General features: G+C 33.6%; 2 protein-coding genes and 1 long non-coding RNA gene across 9 annotated transcripts in view; 2 read left to right on the top strand and 1 right to left on the bottom strand.

The window, feature by feature from the left end:
- LOC113474894 overlaps nt 1-8,919 on the top strand; it is a 9,379-nt gene extending 460 nt beyond the window's left edge. The window contains exons 2-4 of the long non-coding RNA XR_003396605.1: nt 2,885-3,006; nt 7,950-8,079; nt 8,836-8,919. This is a non-coding gene — a long non-coding RNA (uncharacterized LOC113474894). The remainder of the gene's footprint in view (nt 1-2,884; nt 3,007-7,949; nt 8,080-8,835) is intronic.
- Nucleotides 203-9,621, bottom strand: LOC101242320. The gene is made up of 19 exons (XM_026837812.1): nt 9,408-9,621; nt 8,821-9,005; nt 8,450-8,578; nt 8,191-8,352; nt 7,216-7,290; nt 6,855-7,083; nt 6,399-6,583; nt 5,504-5,578; nt 4,861-5,046; nt 4,738-4,809; nt 4,088-4,276; nt 3,952-4,023; nt 3,422-3,637; nt 3,041-3,175; nt 2,868-2,990; nt 2,335-2,432; nt 2,110-2,274; nt 1,677-1,912; nt 203-1,474 (listed from the first exon to the last, which is right to left on the bottom strand). Exons 1-19 carry the CDS (start codon nt 9,580-9,582, stop codon nt 1,380-1,382), a joined length of 2,802 nt encoding a protein of 933 aa, XP_026693613.1. The 5' UTR covers nt 9,583-9,621; the 3' UTR covers nt 203-1,379.
- Nucleotides 9,622-15,335: 5,714 nt separating this feature from the next.
- LOC100178610 (atlastin-2-like) overlaps nt 15,336-16,193 on the top strand; it is a 6,302-nt gene continuing 5,444 nt past the window's right edge. For 4 of the 7 annotated variants that reach the window (XR_003396600.1, XR_003396601.1, XR_003396604.1 and 1 more), the window contains exons 1-2: nt 15,340-15,518; nt 15,804-15,988. Coding sequence is in view for 2 of the 7 variants with exons in the window: in XM_018814990.2 (XP_018670535.1) it covers nt 15,434-15,518; nt 15,804-15,988 (270 nt within the window). In the remaining 5 variants the exon portion in view is untranslated. Of the gene's footprint in view, nt 15,519-15,803; nt 15,989-16,193 lie in introns of all 7 variants that reach the window. The other 3 variants (XR_003396603.1, XR_003396602.1, XM_026837811.1) reach the window with 3 other exon arrangements.

Here is a 16,193-nt window from a genome sequence, read left to right on the forward strand (position 1 = left end):
TCGCCCACAATGTTAGCAGCATTGAGTCTTGGCTGTTGGCTCATTACTTCTAGGTTACAGACATGCGTGCTAACCAACTGTGCTACGGCACCAGACTCTTCTAATTAAGAAAATTGTCTGTAAAGAAACAACGTGTACAATAGGGGGCAACCTTAAAAACAATCACAAGATTTGTGTTCGAACTTCAAAAGAGCAAACAAAATTTATCTTAGTGGTTTTTATTGATCACATGTACTTTAATATGTCTGCTTATGTTTTGCAAAAAACAAACCTAAAAAATAGAAAACATAAAAAAATTATTGACATAGAAAGTGGATCATGTTAAACACCTCTCCAGTAAACATTTTTTGGTGTTTATATGTTTGAATATATTTCAGTGCGTGGCATTTTCTGTCACTTTTTCTATTGTTTTAAAATTTTTTTGCCAATGAATTTTCACCTAAGATAACAGGATAAGTCAAAATTAATAAAAAAAAAACAATTTTAAACTACTCCACCTTATCACTTAACGAACGTTCGTTTTCATAAATTTAGACAATTCATAATTATGATGTTTAGGTATAAAAATGTTTCAATTGTGACTAATAGTGTAAGGCAGGAGAAAAAATGCTTTTAATGAGACGTTTAGCCAGTATAAACCGTAATAGTTTGATGCCATTGCATCAATCGTTGTGAACTCCTAGACACATTCTTGTTACAAAAAATTCCTTCTTCCAATTGGTGTGAGGCACAAATATTTATATGCACATGTTTAGTTTACAATGCTGCATGTAATGCTATTTATAGTTAAAGACACATTTGTAAGTTCCACATTTGATTAAACCATTCGTTAAGCAATTGATGTAAAGTTGCCAGCTGGTGCAACACGGACAGGACTTAATAGTTTTCTTTTCCATAATATTACTGACAATGGCACACAGCAATACATTGTTATGTTGAGTGACTTTGCCCTGTGACAATTCGGAGAAACTCTGCCTTGCTGTATAATGTTCTTCTCGTGTGTAGTGCTTCTTCTCGCATTTTGAATTCTCGCCCTTTTTATAAGCCCTGGGAGTGCTGTATGGGCAGGCAATCGGGCTCTGTAATAATTGCTGTCCTCCCTGTTATCTGTAGCGTGGCGTCAATGTCGTTTTAAACTGAATGTAACCCGGACTTGTCATGGAGTCGTTACTGTTCTGCTGGAGTCTGATTTGTTGAGCGAGGTGAAGCGGTCACGGTTCCGAGCCAGTATGGCATGTAATCCGAGCTAGTACACCATGCCACCTGCGCCGCACCAATCCGCCCATACTTACATGTTAGTAAGGCATGTTACATTGTGGGTGTTTTTTGTTTTGTTATCTGAGATACACTCGCACATTCACAATGGTGATACTTTAACTTTAGGAGATATTAACATCCTTTGCTGCCATAGCAGATCTGATTAATTTGTTACCAACTACAACATTTATGTTTCTTGGTTCCTCAGATTCGCATTCTAAAAAGCAACAGATTATTTTAATAAATGAAGATATCCAATAAATTTGATTATTCCTTTCACATGCTTAAAAATGTTTATTCCTTTCACATGCTTAAAAATGTTCAATAAGGTTATATACTTATACCTAATATTTACATAATGAATAGTCTATAATATTTTTCACTAATACATTTAACCTTTTAAAATATTAGGGTTCTACCTGATGCAGATGATGGTGTAAACCTAAACTCTGAACTAATTTGTTGATTTTCCCCATATTGCAATGTCCAATTGAACCATACATTTTCAGAACTGGTTCTTTCAACTTCAAAGCGCATTTTGAAGTTTAATTGTTCGTTTATTTGATCAGCAGGTATCACATTACTCGAAGGTCTTATTACAACTGTTGAATTTTCTTCAGATTTTTCAATAGAGAGCTTCAAATCGTTTGGTTTTCTTTATAAGCAGCAAAACATAAATAATTTAAAGGCAGTTTTGCCAGAAATAAAAGACAAATTAGGTGCAGTTATTTCAACTTTGCTATGATCCAAAAATGACTGAGAACCATTGTTTTTAGGAAGCGCAAAACAATATAATTAAAACAACAATAGGAAATACATACCATAATTAAAACAACAATAGGAAATACATACCGCAAAGTTATTGTATTTTGTAAAAATTCTGTCTTTTTAAATTCATCCTCTCTCTTCGTAATCAAATCACGATTCCAACAAATATTCCAATACACAGCATTTGATTGTTGGTAGAGCTGAGTAAACAAACATACTTTCTCTGTTCCGGCAAACGTTGCTTTCCAGCTGTCAGAAGAGTTAAATGAAGGAGAACTATATGAAGTCAAATCTACATGATCAATCTACCGTGAGAAGTGGTTGGTTTGAAATATGATGAATTGGTAATCAAACTTCAACTTTGTTGGAAATTGTTCCCACTGTATTCCATCATAACTAATTAAAACCTGAAATGATAAATATTTTAAACAAATTGATTACTAACAAGTTGTAACAACTAAAACATTGGTGGCTAACAACTAAAACATTGGTGGTTTCTTTTCTAACAACTAAAAACATTAAACTTTCTCATGACAACCAAAAGAGCCGCCTGTGGAGCTGTATTGCAAAACATATCTTGATCTGATATGGTTTCTCAAAAGGGTAAGTAACAACAGGAAGTATAATGTATTTTTTAATTTTTCCATAAAATTTTGAAGTAACAAACGTACAAAATTGTAAATCTATAACATACACAAAGCATTTCTTTAGCATACTCACACTTGGTCACTATTCTCTTGAGGAAATGCAAATATTTACAATTTTAAAGTCAAAAATTTTGCCTAGAAATATTTTTATCATCTTTGCTAAATGTTTAACATGCTATTAATTACTCTACATACCGTGCATTGTTTAACAGTTTCTTCGTCCAAAATATGAGGAGTTTGCAACTTAATTGTCACTGGAGTATTAAATCTAAAAGGAGATGGTTCACATCTGAGCGTTGGAGTTTCAAGGAACTTATTCTGCAAAACAATTGAGGTAATGAATAGGTAACAGAATTTAGCTTTAACACCTGGTGTTGAGGAGTTCTTGCAATCAATTTAATTTCAACATTTTCGTCCAATGCTCCACAAGGAATATGTAACTCACATCCTCCAACTTTCAACACTCCTCCTAGTGATCCAATTGTTTCAAAAGTTGTTTTAGTCTGTTTATAATAAATCAAGTTGACAAACATGCAGATAATTATATAATCGTATGTAATTACTATTAGTAAAAATTAGTATGAAAAATTTGCTATTCAACAGAATAAAATACCAATAAAAAATCAGATAAGATGAAATCTCTTACTTGGAATAGCAACAATAAGTGGCATTAAGTGGCAAATAGGGTGTGTTTTGATTAAAAATAACTAGCAGTATCATCGTATACAAAGTAAGAAAATATTCAATACAATTTTCTGTCGTTTTTCCTCCATTGCTTTTTGCAATATTCCATTTTGATATCCTTGAAAACATTCACTAATCCCTTCTTCCAAATATTTTAGCTGTTGTTCTTTACACCTATAACCCTTTCCTATTTCAGAATCAATGAATTTTTTCAAACAACTTTCATGTGTTTTATGATGTACTGCCCGTAAATATTCGGTAGTCTCTTCTTTATTACTTTCCTATAAAATAAACAGTATGATAACGTAATGGAAAATTGATATTTATTTTTGTCCACTACTCAACATATATATGAATGAATGAAACTTATTTATCCTCTTGGGCGAGGCAACAACAGTCGTTATGACACGGGTGTTCTGTTTGATACATCTTGTATACCCACTTGCGTGTTACCATGTGTGTAGCGTGTTTATCCTCGCGCGGCAGGGCAACAACAGTCGTTATAACACAGATGTTCTTTTTCATACACCTTGTGTCCACTTATGTGTAAGGTGTAACTATACATGTATACAATCATTTAGCTTATTATAATTACCTCTTCCATTATTTCCACATAACCCATTCGACAATCATTAACTAAATTTGATAAATCATGAATGAGCAATTTCTGCAAGAAGTAGAATTATTCCGAATACTTACTTCAACATTTCCATATAAAGTATTGAAATTACCAATCGGTTTGCATTTATTCTTTCAAACTCCCTGTGTTTTAATTGAATAGCTTTGTGCAGTTTGTTCTCACCCTCCCTTACCAAGTCCTGGTTACAGGCACTGGTGGATGTTTTAAACAATATAACTGCTTTTCTTTCAGCTTCTGCCTTTGCTGTAATAACATCTTCCAAATGTTGTCCGTCTGCAACCTAAATAATAAGTTAAAATTAATTACCGTTGGGTTAAATTCTTGTTTATAGATATGCCTTTTATAATTAACAGAAATAAGGTTTACACAGTTTCCCATTTTAATTTGAACTTTCACAAAACTTTGTAAACTCAAGTTGGGTTTGTCAGTTACTTAATCCTTACTTAACATTATTTAGGGTGGAGTAAGATTCTTTTGCATGGGAATTCTGTTAGTATTACTTTAGGCTCCTATAGCTCAACATGGTACACATTTTCCATAATCTTTATAGAGTTATAAAAATGAAACTTCTCCATCTGGTGATGCCTTTATTTACTGATTGACTTTTTAGGGATAGTTATAATCAGTATTGCCAGGTTATTGAGTCACAAAAAGAATGACTAAATCTAAAAGCATTCAAGCTATTTTATTATCATTATATGTTAATTTAAATTAATTAATTTAAAAACCTTTACTTTATACCTTTTCCATTTCCTTAAAATAAACATTCCCAGCAACACCAACTTCATCCATTATTTTGTTTCGTTCTTGTACCTAATAACTGACTAATTATCGTGCATATTAATATTTAACAAAAGCAATTACCTTACGCACTATGTTAATCTTTTGTATGATCAAATAACGACCATTCAATTGTGTCTTTACTGTTTGACATAGTTTCTCACTCTCATCTGGTTCAAACACATCATGTTCCTCGTATTGTTGCATTGCTTTCTGGAAGCATTCGTCGTGGAATGTTTTTAATATCTTTGGGTCAATGTACTTTTCCCCCTATAATGAAATTGTTTCAAAGTTTTATAGGGCTCCTGCGACAATATGTTGACCTTAAACTATTAATTGCCAGTAACTTCTAAAGTGCTTTTTGGCGCTAATACTGTTTAACCATAGAAAGAGTATATCATGTTTGATATTGTAGAAAAATCCAGCTAATATGTTGCAAAATCATAGAAACACCTATGTATAGGCTCCTGATTATTCCTACTGCACTGGTGTGTTGCAGCCAGAGGAAATTTAAGAGAAAATGAGAATACTGCATGTTCAGACAAAAAACCTGTTTAAATCGAGTGTTTCCTAATGTAAAAGTTTAAACGTCAATATCTTTGAATATATGTTAAAAATACTTTTAATTTGAACTTTTCAAAAAGTGTTGGACGCCATGGATATGGATATCCTATAAAATAATAAATATTTAGTACGATTAAAGCTTTTAGGAAACCTCCTGGTTTACCTTAGAATTCATTGTAGCAACATATTCATTTTCAAATTCATCAATTTTCTTATAAAATTCAACAATTTGATTGAGCTGAAACATGACTACTTATAGTATATGGTGTTCTCTGATATGTAAAGATAGAGAATAGCCATAAGTATAACGCCTATTTTGGTCCAAACGAAAAACTCTTGTTTGCATTATCAGTGCAGAAAAAAAGTGACCAATACCAAGCAACCAGATGAAAATGCGGATCATTTATTAATTTTAAATACATAGTTTTGGCCATTATGATAGATCAAAAGTTACTAATTCATGATACAAAATGTATTAATATTAGCTGACATAAGCGTAAACCTACTTCTTTTTACCAATATCGTACACATGGAGACTATATTTTTCTGCATTAGCATTGAAGCAGTGTTTGCAGCAATATGGATGAAATAATTATGACTATTCTCTTTATTGTTTGTATGAGTATTCACATGTCATAGACTATTATGCTTTTATTACAACTTAGTTTGAATTAAATAATTCTTGCTTGCCACAAACCGATTTTTGCAAAAGAAAAACGTAAAAGAGTCCCTTTCTTGTGGCAACGTATCGACAAACCTTATAACTCTTTTTTTATACACCTTATGGGTCATTTTTGTATGCTTGATAATTTGAACAACCCGTTGGTGACCACTGAGTTTCAGAATTGTCTTGCCAATAGTGGTGGCATGCGCATAAAGTTGTACTATAAGGGTTACCACCGTGGCAGCATTGAGCCTCTAATCTAGTTACATTAAAATAAAGAATGCATTGTAAAAGTGACTTTAAGTGTAGACTGCTACACCACTATAGACAAAGCCATCTCAAATAAGTAAGCAAAACACTATCAAATAACCATCAAATACTTGTACTTTTATACCTCCATTAATGTGTAAAATTTGGGTATTTCACCATTTTTAATCATGTTATCAAGTTCCCCCGCAAGTCGCATAAGAACTTTACCAGTGCAAGCTTTACCATCAAGTTGCTTTACAACCAAATTATCTTCAGAAAACAAACACTTGGCCAAATCATCCACTCCAACAAGGAAGCCTTCATCTATGTCTGTATTGTTGTGAGTAAAACTATTAAAAAAATGGTGACCATAAAAAGAAACAAGGATTTCCATCAATACAAATTGATTGAATGCATCTTATCTATTCTCTTGTGGCGGTGCAAGGACATTCGGTATATCACCGGTGTTCTGTTTCATACACCTCGTGCCCGCTTACAAGTTACCATAATGGTAACTTTGAACAGATAATTGTTCTTTTCAAGGGTTAGAGTTCTACACACTGAGCATGGGGCAAGACTAAACAATCCATATTGCAAGTACCTGTTAGTTTAAGTTCAGAAGTGTCACTATCCCTATGGCATAAAACTTTCCTCCCAGGGTAAGGCAGCAAATGGCATCGAACATCAGCAAAATTCTCCTTTATCTTTTTCCACACATCTTTGTTTTCATCTTGATCTGTATCCTTAACTTTTTCCAAATATTCCATCCCTCCTTTGCTGCCATAATCATAATCTGGCTTCTGATAGTTTCGAACCAGAAACATAAGAGGCTGGAAAATAATGGGAGGGTATGGGTTAAAGGCTTGTCGCTGCTACCGTTGTGGTCACTAATTAGGTAACCAAATTGTCAGCTATAGAGAAATTTTTTCCATAAACACAGCAAAGACATCCAGTAAGCTTACCGGGAAAAGTGAGGAAGATTCAGAAGCATTGCTGCGTTTGTTCTTCATAATAGTATTAGCATAGTGTAAAAACAGCTGTAAAATAGTTTAAGTAAAGTTTATTGGTCATTTTGTATTTAACATTACTATTAATACAAGAGATCACTGATCTAATGCGTGAGCACGGTATAAACTAATTAGCATAGTATTAATTAACCCTATTACTACAATGGTCAACTGAGATCAATGAAAAACAAATCAAAAGTAACCAACAAATCGGGTTTCAGTCGCCATTGATGACTGTGGAGCAGTAGAAAGAATGCATTTATTCATGTATTATAACTCATTAAACTTAAGAAGTATAAGGATTGAATGTTTGGTAAAGAATATGTGTAAATACGCTTTGTACAACTCCTGTAGCCTACCATGTGTTGACATGTAAACTTACACTAGTTAACCTTGTCGTCGCTTAAAGACGTTTGTTTTTGTGAATTTGGATAAACCGTAATCACGCAGTAATTATAGGTAATGTTAGAAGTTAATATTATTCATATTGTGGCGGCTGCATAATGATTTATTGCGAGCGGTAAACTAAAAGAGCAAAGAAACGAGAGACGCGGTGTTTATACGGAAAATAACGATAGGAAAAAGGCACTCGTCTACGCTTCGGTGCACACACGCTAATTGTGCGGTTTTAAATCTGAAAATTTAGTCTAAAAATTATAAATATATAATATGATTTTATTTCATTCAAGAGATTAAAGAAAAATGCTAGAATGAAGAATTGAGATAATGGCGGAAAAAAAAAACAAAACAAGAACAACTGTTCGACGAAAAAGGAACTACATGACCACTACCGTGCTCTATAAAGGCATATGAGTTAAGGTAAAGTGGTGTATTTTATCTTTATAGTAAATTATATACAGGAATTCCCATGAAGTAGATGAGTTAGGCAAACAAAAAAACATATATTTAATTAAAAACTGACTTCCTTACCCCTAATTGTTGTAAATCACTCTCTCTTATTAATCCTGCTGGCAAGTTGTCGATTTGGAACGAACTTATCAAAATGATCAATGCAAATATTAATGAACGTTCTCCTGCACTCATTTCATTATCGAAAGATCCTTGAGTGTCCATTAAGAACACAGCTATTTCCTTATGACAAAAAACATTTCGATAAAAAAGATTTTTTTATTTTTTTTTATACATCTCAAACAACTTGTTTTTTTATACATCTCAAACAACTTGTTACCTCTCCCTTATCATTCTTCAGCATAAAAGGTTTGTTAGTAATTTCAATTCCTGTTGTATGACTTTTGGTTCCCCCTCTCCAGTCAAATACTTTAACCAATTCGTCTTTCTTTTTAATCCAGTCCTTCAGCTACAAACAATTATTTCATTACTTTTTATAATAATGTAATTATTTCATCTATTTGACGAAGTACACAAAACAATAAGAGGGTATGTGTATAGATACAGACTAACAGACTTCAATGGGTCCTCTCCCCTCAGTTTGTGAACCGATTTTTATCGACCTAATTTGACATACGTATGACGTCATCGAGTCAAACTCAATTTAAATCCACTGTTTAGATAGTGGCGGGAAAATCTTAAATAACTCACTTGTTTTTGCATTAGATACTGACACAATAGATTCAACAGAAATGACTTTCCACCGCGAAAATTTCCAAATACGCTGATAATTGCAACGGGATGGTCTTTATATTCTTGCAGTATTCTCCCAAGCACTTCTAATTTAATTTGTGGTGCTTCACCATTCATGGTTACGATTGACTCACTTTTAACATCTGAAACAAAAAAATGTCAATAATAACTGATATTTGTAAAGTATTAAATGTGAACTGAAATCTAATTTCATAATTGGTGCATATTGTCCTTTCTTGGCTAAATGTATAGTACAGTGGGGGAAGATGGGACACCTTTAGCATATAATATCCAAATATCGTGATCTTGTTTTGAACAATTAACAACGGTCTATCAGAGTCGCGAGGATATAGTTTTGTATTTATTTGAATGGTCTTTGTTTACTACCAAATGGGACGAGAAAATAGAGTTAAAGGTGTCCCATCTTTCCCCACCCTACTCTATAATTTATTTTTTTCCAATATACCTTCGAGTTATTGTCACTTATATTTGTAATGTTAATAAATATCTGGTTTGTGATTGATATCCCAAACATATTTTCTCACCTGAATTTACACCGTGGTCAGCATCCCAATAACGAGCTTTTGCTGCTCGTATACTCGATGTTGATGATAATAATTGCAACATTTTCTCTTTAATGAAGCTTAGCAGGATTAACAAGACTACACGCTGCAAAAAAACAAATGAAGTAGCCATAATTAGCGTAATTTTCGTGCCCATTCATAAAACTTCTGCTCTCTTATTTTTAATAAATTTGTCTTTGCCTATTCCATTTTTTAAAACACTTAACTAAAATCCAATCATATTCATGAATTTTTGAATAAAGGCGGGTTCATACTACGACGATAAAAGCGTCGGCGATGTCAGAGAACGAAAATCAGTCGACGAATGATTCACACACAATTGTAAAAGAGCTATAAAGACTACTAATGCCTATATCTTTACTCCTATGGGTAATAACATCGAATGTTTAAATTTTCAAAGCGTACAATAATACTCCGTGTTATTAAATTATTGGGCAATTTGTGCTGAAGTAAAAAAGGACGATTGGCGGCGTCAACTAAATGGCAAGAAAAAAACAGAACAGGAATAGTATGGGTCCCAACAATAGTTTTGGATAAGACAATAGTATTGGGTTAAATTCCCATTGTCTCGTGCGACCTTTTAAATAAAGGTCTCATGGTGATAATAAATACGACAAAGAAGGCGAAACACGAGATTTGTAAAAACGTCATTGCAAAAAAAACAATGGCTACTTGGTAACCGGACACCATACAAACACGCGTATATTATGCGTTTATGTCGAAATATTTTTTTTTTGGTCACGACACAACCAAACTCCAGCTATACACTGTGCAATAGCACATCTTTGTTTTAATTATTTAACTAAAGTAAGGTTAAATAAGTGATGGTAATGTTTCATTTCGCAGAATGTGCTCCTTTAATAAGCTTTGCTTTCTTGCTTTGTGTTTGAGCCATTGAGCTAAACATCGTTAATAACTCTTTAATTGGGCTCTGTGCTAAGATTAATTTTAATGTATTTACAAAATCGTACTTCTTTGATTGCGGCAAATAGTTGAAAATTTCGCACAAAGTTAGGTAGGGTAAGATGGAACACTTAAGCACATATTGTTCAATATATCAAAAATAAAAAATATGAAGGTTTTCGGTTGATGCATCTTGCCCCACTGAAATAGATAATAACGTGTTACACCTACAGTGTGGTATTGAAGGACGAATTGTTACTGTTGTGTTCTTGGGTTTGTATTGAGACGCCAATTGTAGAATGAAAACTAAGGCGAGCACACACGTATATAAAGGGCACTAAATTGCGACATAGCGACACTGATTACTACATAACTACACAATTAATAATGAAACACGACACAATTAATAATGAAGCACGCTGACTGCGGCACATTGCGCAAGTCACGTGGCTAAGGCATGCCAGTGTCTTTCTGTCGCGGGTGTGCTCGGTGGCGTGTCCATAACAGTTACTGTCGGATCATCAGTTGATATTGTATATGGCGCACATCATGTATCAAGCTTATAATAACAGAAAGTTTATAATAGTTCATATTAAAGTTTATATTTTTCCCACTATTTTGGTAATGCTACACTGTATTTCGCACATACCCTAAACACACATCTATCTTTGTCACAAATTGGGAATTGCTACACTGTATTTCGCACATGCCCCTTCCCATAATTTATCGCCAAATTTGAGTTGGGACTTCTGCAGTCATCCTAAAACAAATGGACTTAAAAGCCAAAAAGCGTAAAGTTTAAAAGAAACAATACAACTTTATCTTATAATAGTAACTTATTACACGAAATAGACAACGATTAAACTTAACGTGACTATTAAAATCAGTCTAACAATTCAACATCCACAATGCAAGTCAAAGTTTGTTTATGTTTTAAGCTGTGATCGAAAAGCATTTAATCACTTCACACTAGATTTTTAAAATGTGAATCCAGATGCCAATCTTAAATCGCCGTTTTGTTTTGTGTAATACTAAATTTGTTGGGTATTACCATTCAAAAAATGGGTTGTACCTGTTATTTTATTCAATACATTGTTATCATACAATAACATGTTTTACTTTTTGTTAAACACAAATTAGTTTCATAGTGAACTATTTAATGCAAAAATTTTTTTACATCTGTGAGTTAAACTAGGTCACCTGGTCAAACATAATGTGGCTTTGTGATATGCTATTTTTTATAAATGTGGACGAGACAGATATAATGCATAGAAAATAGAACTGTATTTCACACAATGCTTCTTCATTTGTTTTGGTATCCAAAATGTGTGCAGTTAAGTAATAAATGTGCAATAAGTTTATATACATAAACATTTTATGCATTCTTTGTCATACTTTACTATTCTTTGTCAAACTATAATGTTGCAACCCCCAATAGGTTTATTTGCAATATACCAGCAGTGGCGTCGATTTTATAAAATGTAGGGGTTGCGACAGATTCTATACAAAAGGGGCCCTGCGTATGTATTCTATACAAAAGGGACCAGGCGTATATTTTTTTAGTTATACAAATACACTCCCGACATCCCAATAAAAAAATTCCTACAGCCAATAGAATGTTACGTAAAAAGTAAATTTAGGTAAAGTTTGGACTTAAAAACAAATTTAAAGGTTTGAAAGTCTAAAACACATCGGTAATTTGTTTTCTGTTTTGAAAAAGTCAAAAACAAGACCTTGAAGCGGATAATTTGTGAAATCCTTTTTTGGGACGTTGCCGACGTAGCGGCCGTAGCGGACATAGTGAACTGAATATTGTGGACATAGCGAACTTGCACTAATTAAACGGACCAGTGACATTTTAGTCATTTAATAAGGGTAATTTTTATATTAAAAATTGTATTAAAAGATTATTAAAAGCTATTTTACACTTTCCCACAAAAAGGAAACGCAAACAAAACTTAACAAGTTTGTTTATTTTATATTTTATTTTTTCTACAGATGTTTGACAGGGTAAATGTAGGCCATTTTACGCTTGCAACAAAACATAATTGTCAAAACACATTGAAAAGTCAGGGTGTTTGCTTGATTCTGGAGTCACAATAGGAGCAGTGAGACCACTCAGTGTTTCTTTGACCGATATCATCTATCTTAATGTTTAAATTATACGTGCCCATCCATTAGAGCTTTGCTCTCTTGTTGTTGTTGTTGCTGTTAGGGTGATTATTTTCCGCACTTATCCTAATTCTCAATTCTAGCATTTTTCTTTAATCTCTTGATTGAAATCAAATCGTAATATATATTTATAATTTTTAGACTGAATTTTCAGATATAAAACAGCACGATGAGCGATTAATTAACGATTACTTTCCTCATGCACTTTACATAACGGAAACACTGTCTGGAGTTTGGCGGGGAACGACGGCACGTGTTATATAAGATAAGAAATCCACACAACGATTCACGACTGAATCAAACTATTAGCATTTGTGGGGACGCATTAAATGCACTACTCTTATACCGTATTATCATTAATCGTAATTGAAACATTTTTTTTAATTCAACATCATATGATTAATATTAACTTCTAACATTACCTAATTACTGCGTGATTACGGTTCGTCAAAATTTATGAAAACAAACGTTTTTAAGCGATGACAACGTTAACTAGTGTAAGTTTACAATAAACACATGGTACAGGAGTTGTACAAAGCGTATTTACACATATTCTTTACCAATCACTCAATTCTCATACATCATAAGTTTCATTAGTTATAATCTTGGCGCCCTCTATAACAGGCAGCCGGTCCAGGTAATGCTTGCTGTCCTTACTGTTATCTGTATCGTGATGTCGATGTTATTTCCAATAAACTGAGCTGTAACCTAGACTTGTTATAGAGTCATTCCTTTTCTGCTGAAGTCGGTTTCTGTTAAGCGAGGTGCGAGATTTATGCAATCTGTACGCCAATGCAAGAACGGATGAAATTATTGTTATGAATATTTCTTGCTGCTTCTTTACCACACCCCCAATTGTTTTACCCATAATGTTGAAATACATTTTGAGGGCCATCGATTTTGATCAAGATGATTCCAGTGTGTGAGTTAGCGGAAGAGTTTTAATATTTTTTAACGTGTAAGTGACCATTACAGTTTTTAAATGAATAATCCTCACTTTCACATACTCAGCAACATTCTTTAAATAGATGGTGTAAGTCAGTTACATCTCATTTAGGTAAAGAATCTGCAAAAATACCATAAAATGAAATTCATTCTTGACTGGTTTGTAACTACATTTTAAGATTTCTTTGAATTTTGTAGTTTTTAAACACAGTGCAGCAGCAGAGCATATATAATATAGCTCCTGACGATATACTTTACTAAATCAAAGATCCTCATGGGTGCGATTGTAAAATCTTACACCGGTGAACATTCGTTACTTAAACAGTATAAACACATCTATAAGTAACCAACTGTCTACTTTATACACATAATAGGCGTAAACTGAATAATAAATTAAACGTTTATGCTGTACTAACTGCTAAAAATCCGAGCAAACACTATNTAATGCGATAATTCGTCAAATAACTCATCAAAACTGTCTACAAATCGCACAAGCGCTGCAAAACCATCCGCCTCCAGTTTCGAGAGATGCGCCGACGGTGTCCAGGCCTGTTATAGAGGGCGCCATGGTTATAATACATGTAGGTAAATACATTCTGCCTACTGCTCCACAGTCACCAATGGCGACTAGAACCCGTTTTGTTGGTTACTTCAGATTTGTTTTTGATCGAGCCCAGTCGACCGTTGTAGTAAAAGGATTAACTAATATAGCAGGGTGTTGGTAGATAGGATACCTTTTCATTTTGTTTTCTTTTTTCATTTGGTAGTAAACAAAGAACATTTAATGAATTATAAAACCGTATCTTCACGACTTCCACAGACCATTGTTAATTGTTTAAAACACGATCAGGCTATTTGGATATTATGTGTTAAAGGTGTCCCATCTTTCCCGACCCTACTATCTTATGCTAATTAGTTTAAAACGTGTTTATTCATTAGATCTGTGATCTCTTGTTTCCTATTGCTTATTCAGCCTCCACGCTTGTTTGCTTTTCCATATACTGAGGTTCAAAGTAAACCGTATAGCAGTTTGATGACTAGAATGCTATTGGTATAAAGTTAGACAGTTGAGACAACTTTAGCTCGCATTGTAGTATAGAACTGTAGTTGACCATGAATATCTATATATAGCAATACTTCTGTATGCACGCCATAAGAAGAATAAAAAATATATGTGTTAGTAGTCGTTATAGCTTTTATAGTAATCTTTATAGCTTTTTTTACATTTGTGTGAACTTTTCTCAGTCGGTACGTATTCATTAAAGCTCGTATTGTATTTTTCCGATCTACTACGCATGCGCGGTAGCGTCTCGGCGCATGCGCAATAGCGCCCGGTACAAATATATCAATCGGAACGAATATATCACGACACCGGCGCGCCAGCCATATCAATGACGTCCTGTGCTTTTTTCCTATTGCTTATTCAGCCTCCACGCTTGTTTACTTTTCCATATACCGAAGTTCAAGGTGAACCGTATAGCAGTTTGATGACTAGAATGCTATTGGTATAGAGTTAGACAGTTGAGACAACTTTAGCTCGCATTGTAGTATAGAACTGTAGTTGACCATGAATATCTATATATAGCAATACTTCTATACAAACGCTATAAGAAGAATAAATATAGGTATATATGTTAGTAGTCGTTATAGCTTTTATAGTAATCTTTATAGCTTTTTTACATTTGTGTGTGAATCATTCGGCGACTGATTTTCGTTCTCTGACATCGCCGACGCTTTTATCGGCGTAGTATAAAACCGCCTTTATTCCAAAATTCATGAATATGATTGGATTTTAGTCAAGTGTTTTGAAATATGGAATAGGCGAAGACAAATTTATTAAATAACAAGAAAGCTAAATTTTAATGAATGAGCACGAAAATTACCCTGAAGATGGCTACCTACTATGCTAATATCTTTTTTAGCAGCGTGTAGTCTTGTTAATCCTGCTAAGCTTCATTAAATAGAAAATGTCGAATTTTTTTTCATCAGTAGCAAGTAATCTACGAGCAGCAAAGAAACGGTATTGGGATGCAGATCCCGGTGTAAATTCAGGTGAGAAAATGTGTTTTAGATATCAATCACCAACCATATCTATTCATACGCAGTTTCCATTGTAAAAAGTAGGTACGCACTTTATCAAGAGGCATCTATGTCGTTACTGGTGCAAATATAAGTGACCATAACTCGAAAACTCCACATTTTATTGGAAAAAATAAATGATACATTTAGCCAAGAAAGCACAATTTATGCACCAATTATAAAATTTGACTTCAGTTCCCATTTAATAATTTTTAAATATCTGTTATTATTTTTTACATTTTTTGTTTTTGATTTTAGAGGTTAAAAGCGAGTCCATTGTTACTATGAATGGAGATAAACCACAAGTTAAATTAGAAGCGCTTGGGAAAATACTGCAAAAATATGAAGACCAACCCGTTGCCATTATCAGCGTATTTGGCGATTTTCGCGGTGGAAAGTCATTTCTGTTGAACCTATTGTGTCAATATCTAATGCAAAAACAAGTGAGTTATTTAAGACTTACCATGTCACTATCCAAACAGTGGATTTAAATTGAGTTTGACCTCATACGCATGTCAAATTAAATCGATCAAAATCGGTTCACAAACTAACATTTCCCAAGACTTATTTTTATCTTAGTTACAGCATTCCGCCTATAACACAGGCAACAAATGTGCCTAGTATTGTAGGGTAGGACGTGGGCAGTCG

Source organism: Ciona intestinalis, unplaced genomic scaffold (assembly GCF_000224145.3).
Source record: "Ciona intestinalis unplaced genomic scaffold, KH HT000021.1, whole genome shotgun sequence".
Lineage (NCBI taxonomy): Eukaryota > Metazoa > Chordata > Ascidiacea > Phlebobranchia > Cionidae > Ciona > Ciona intestinalis.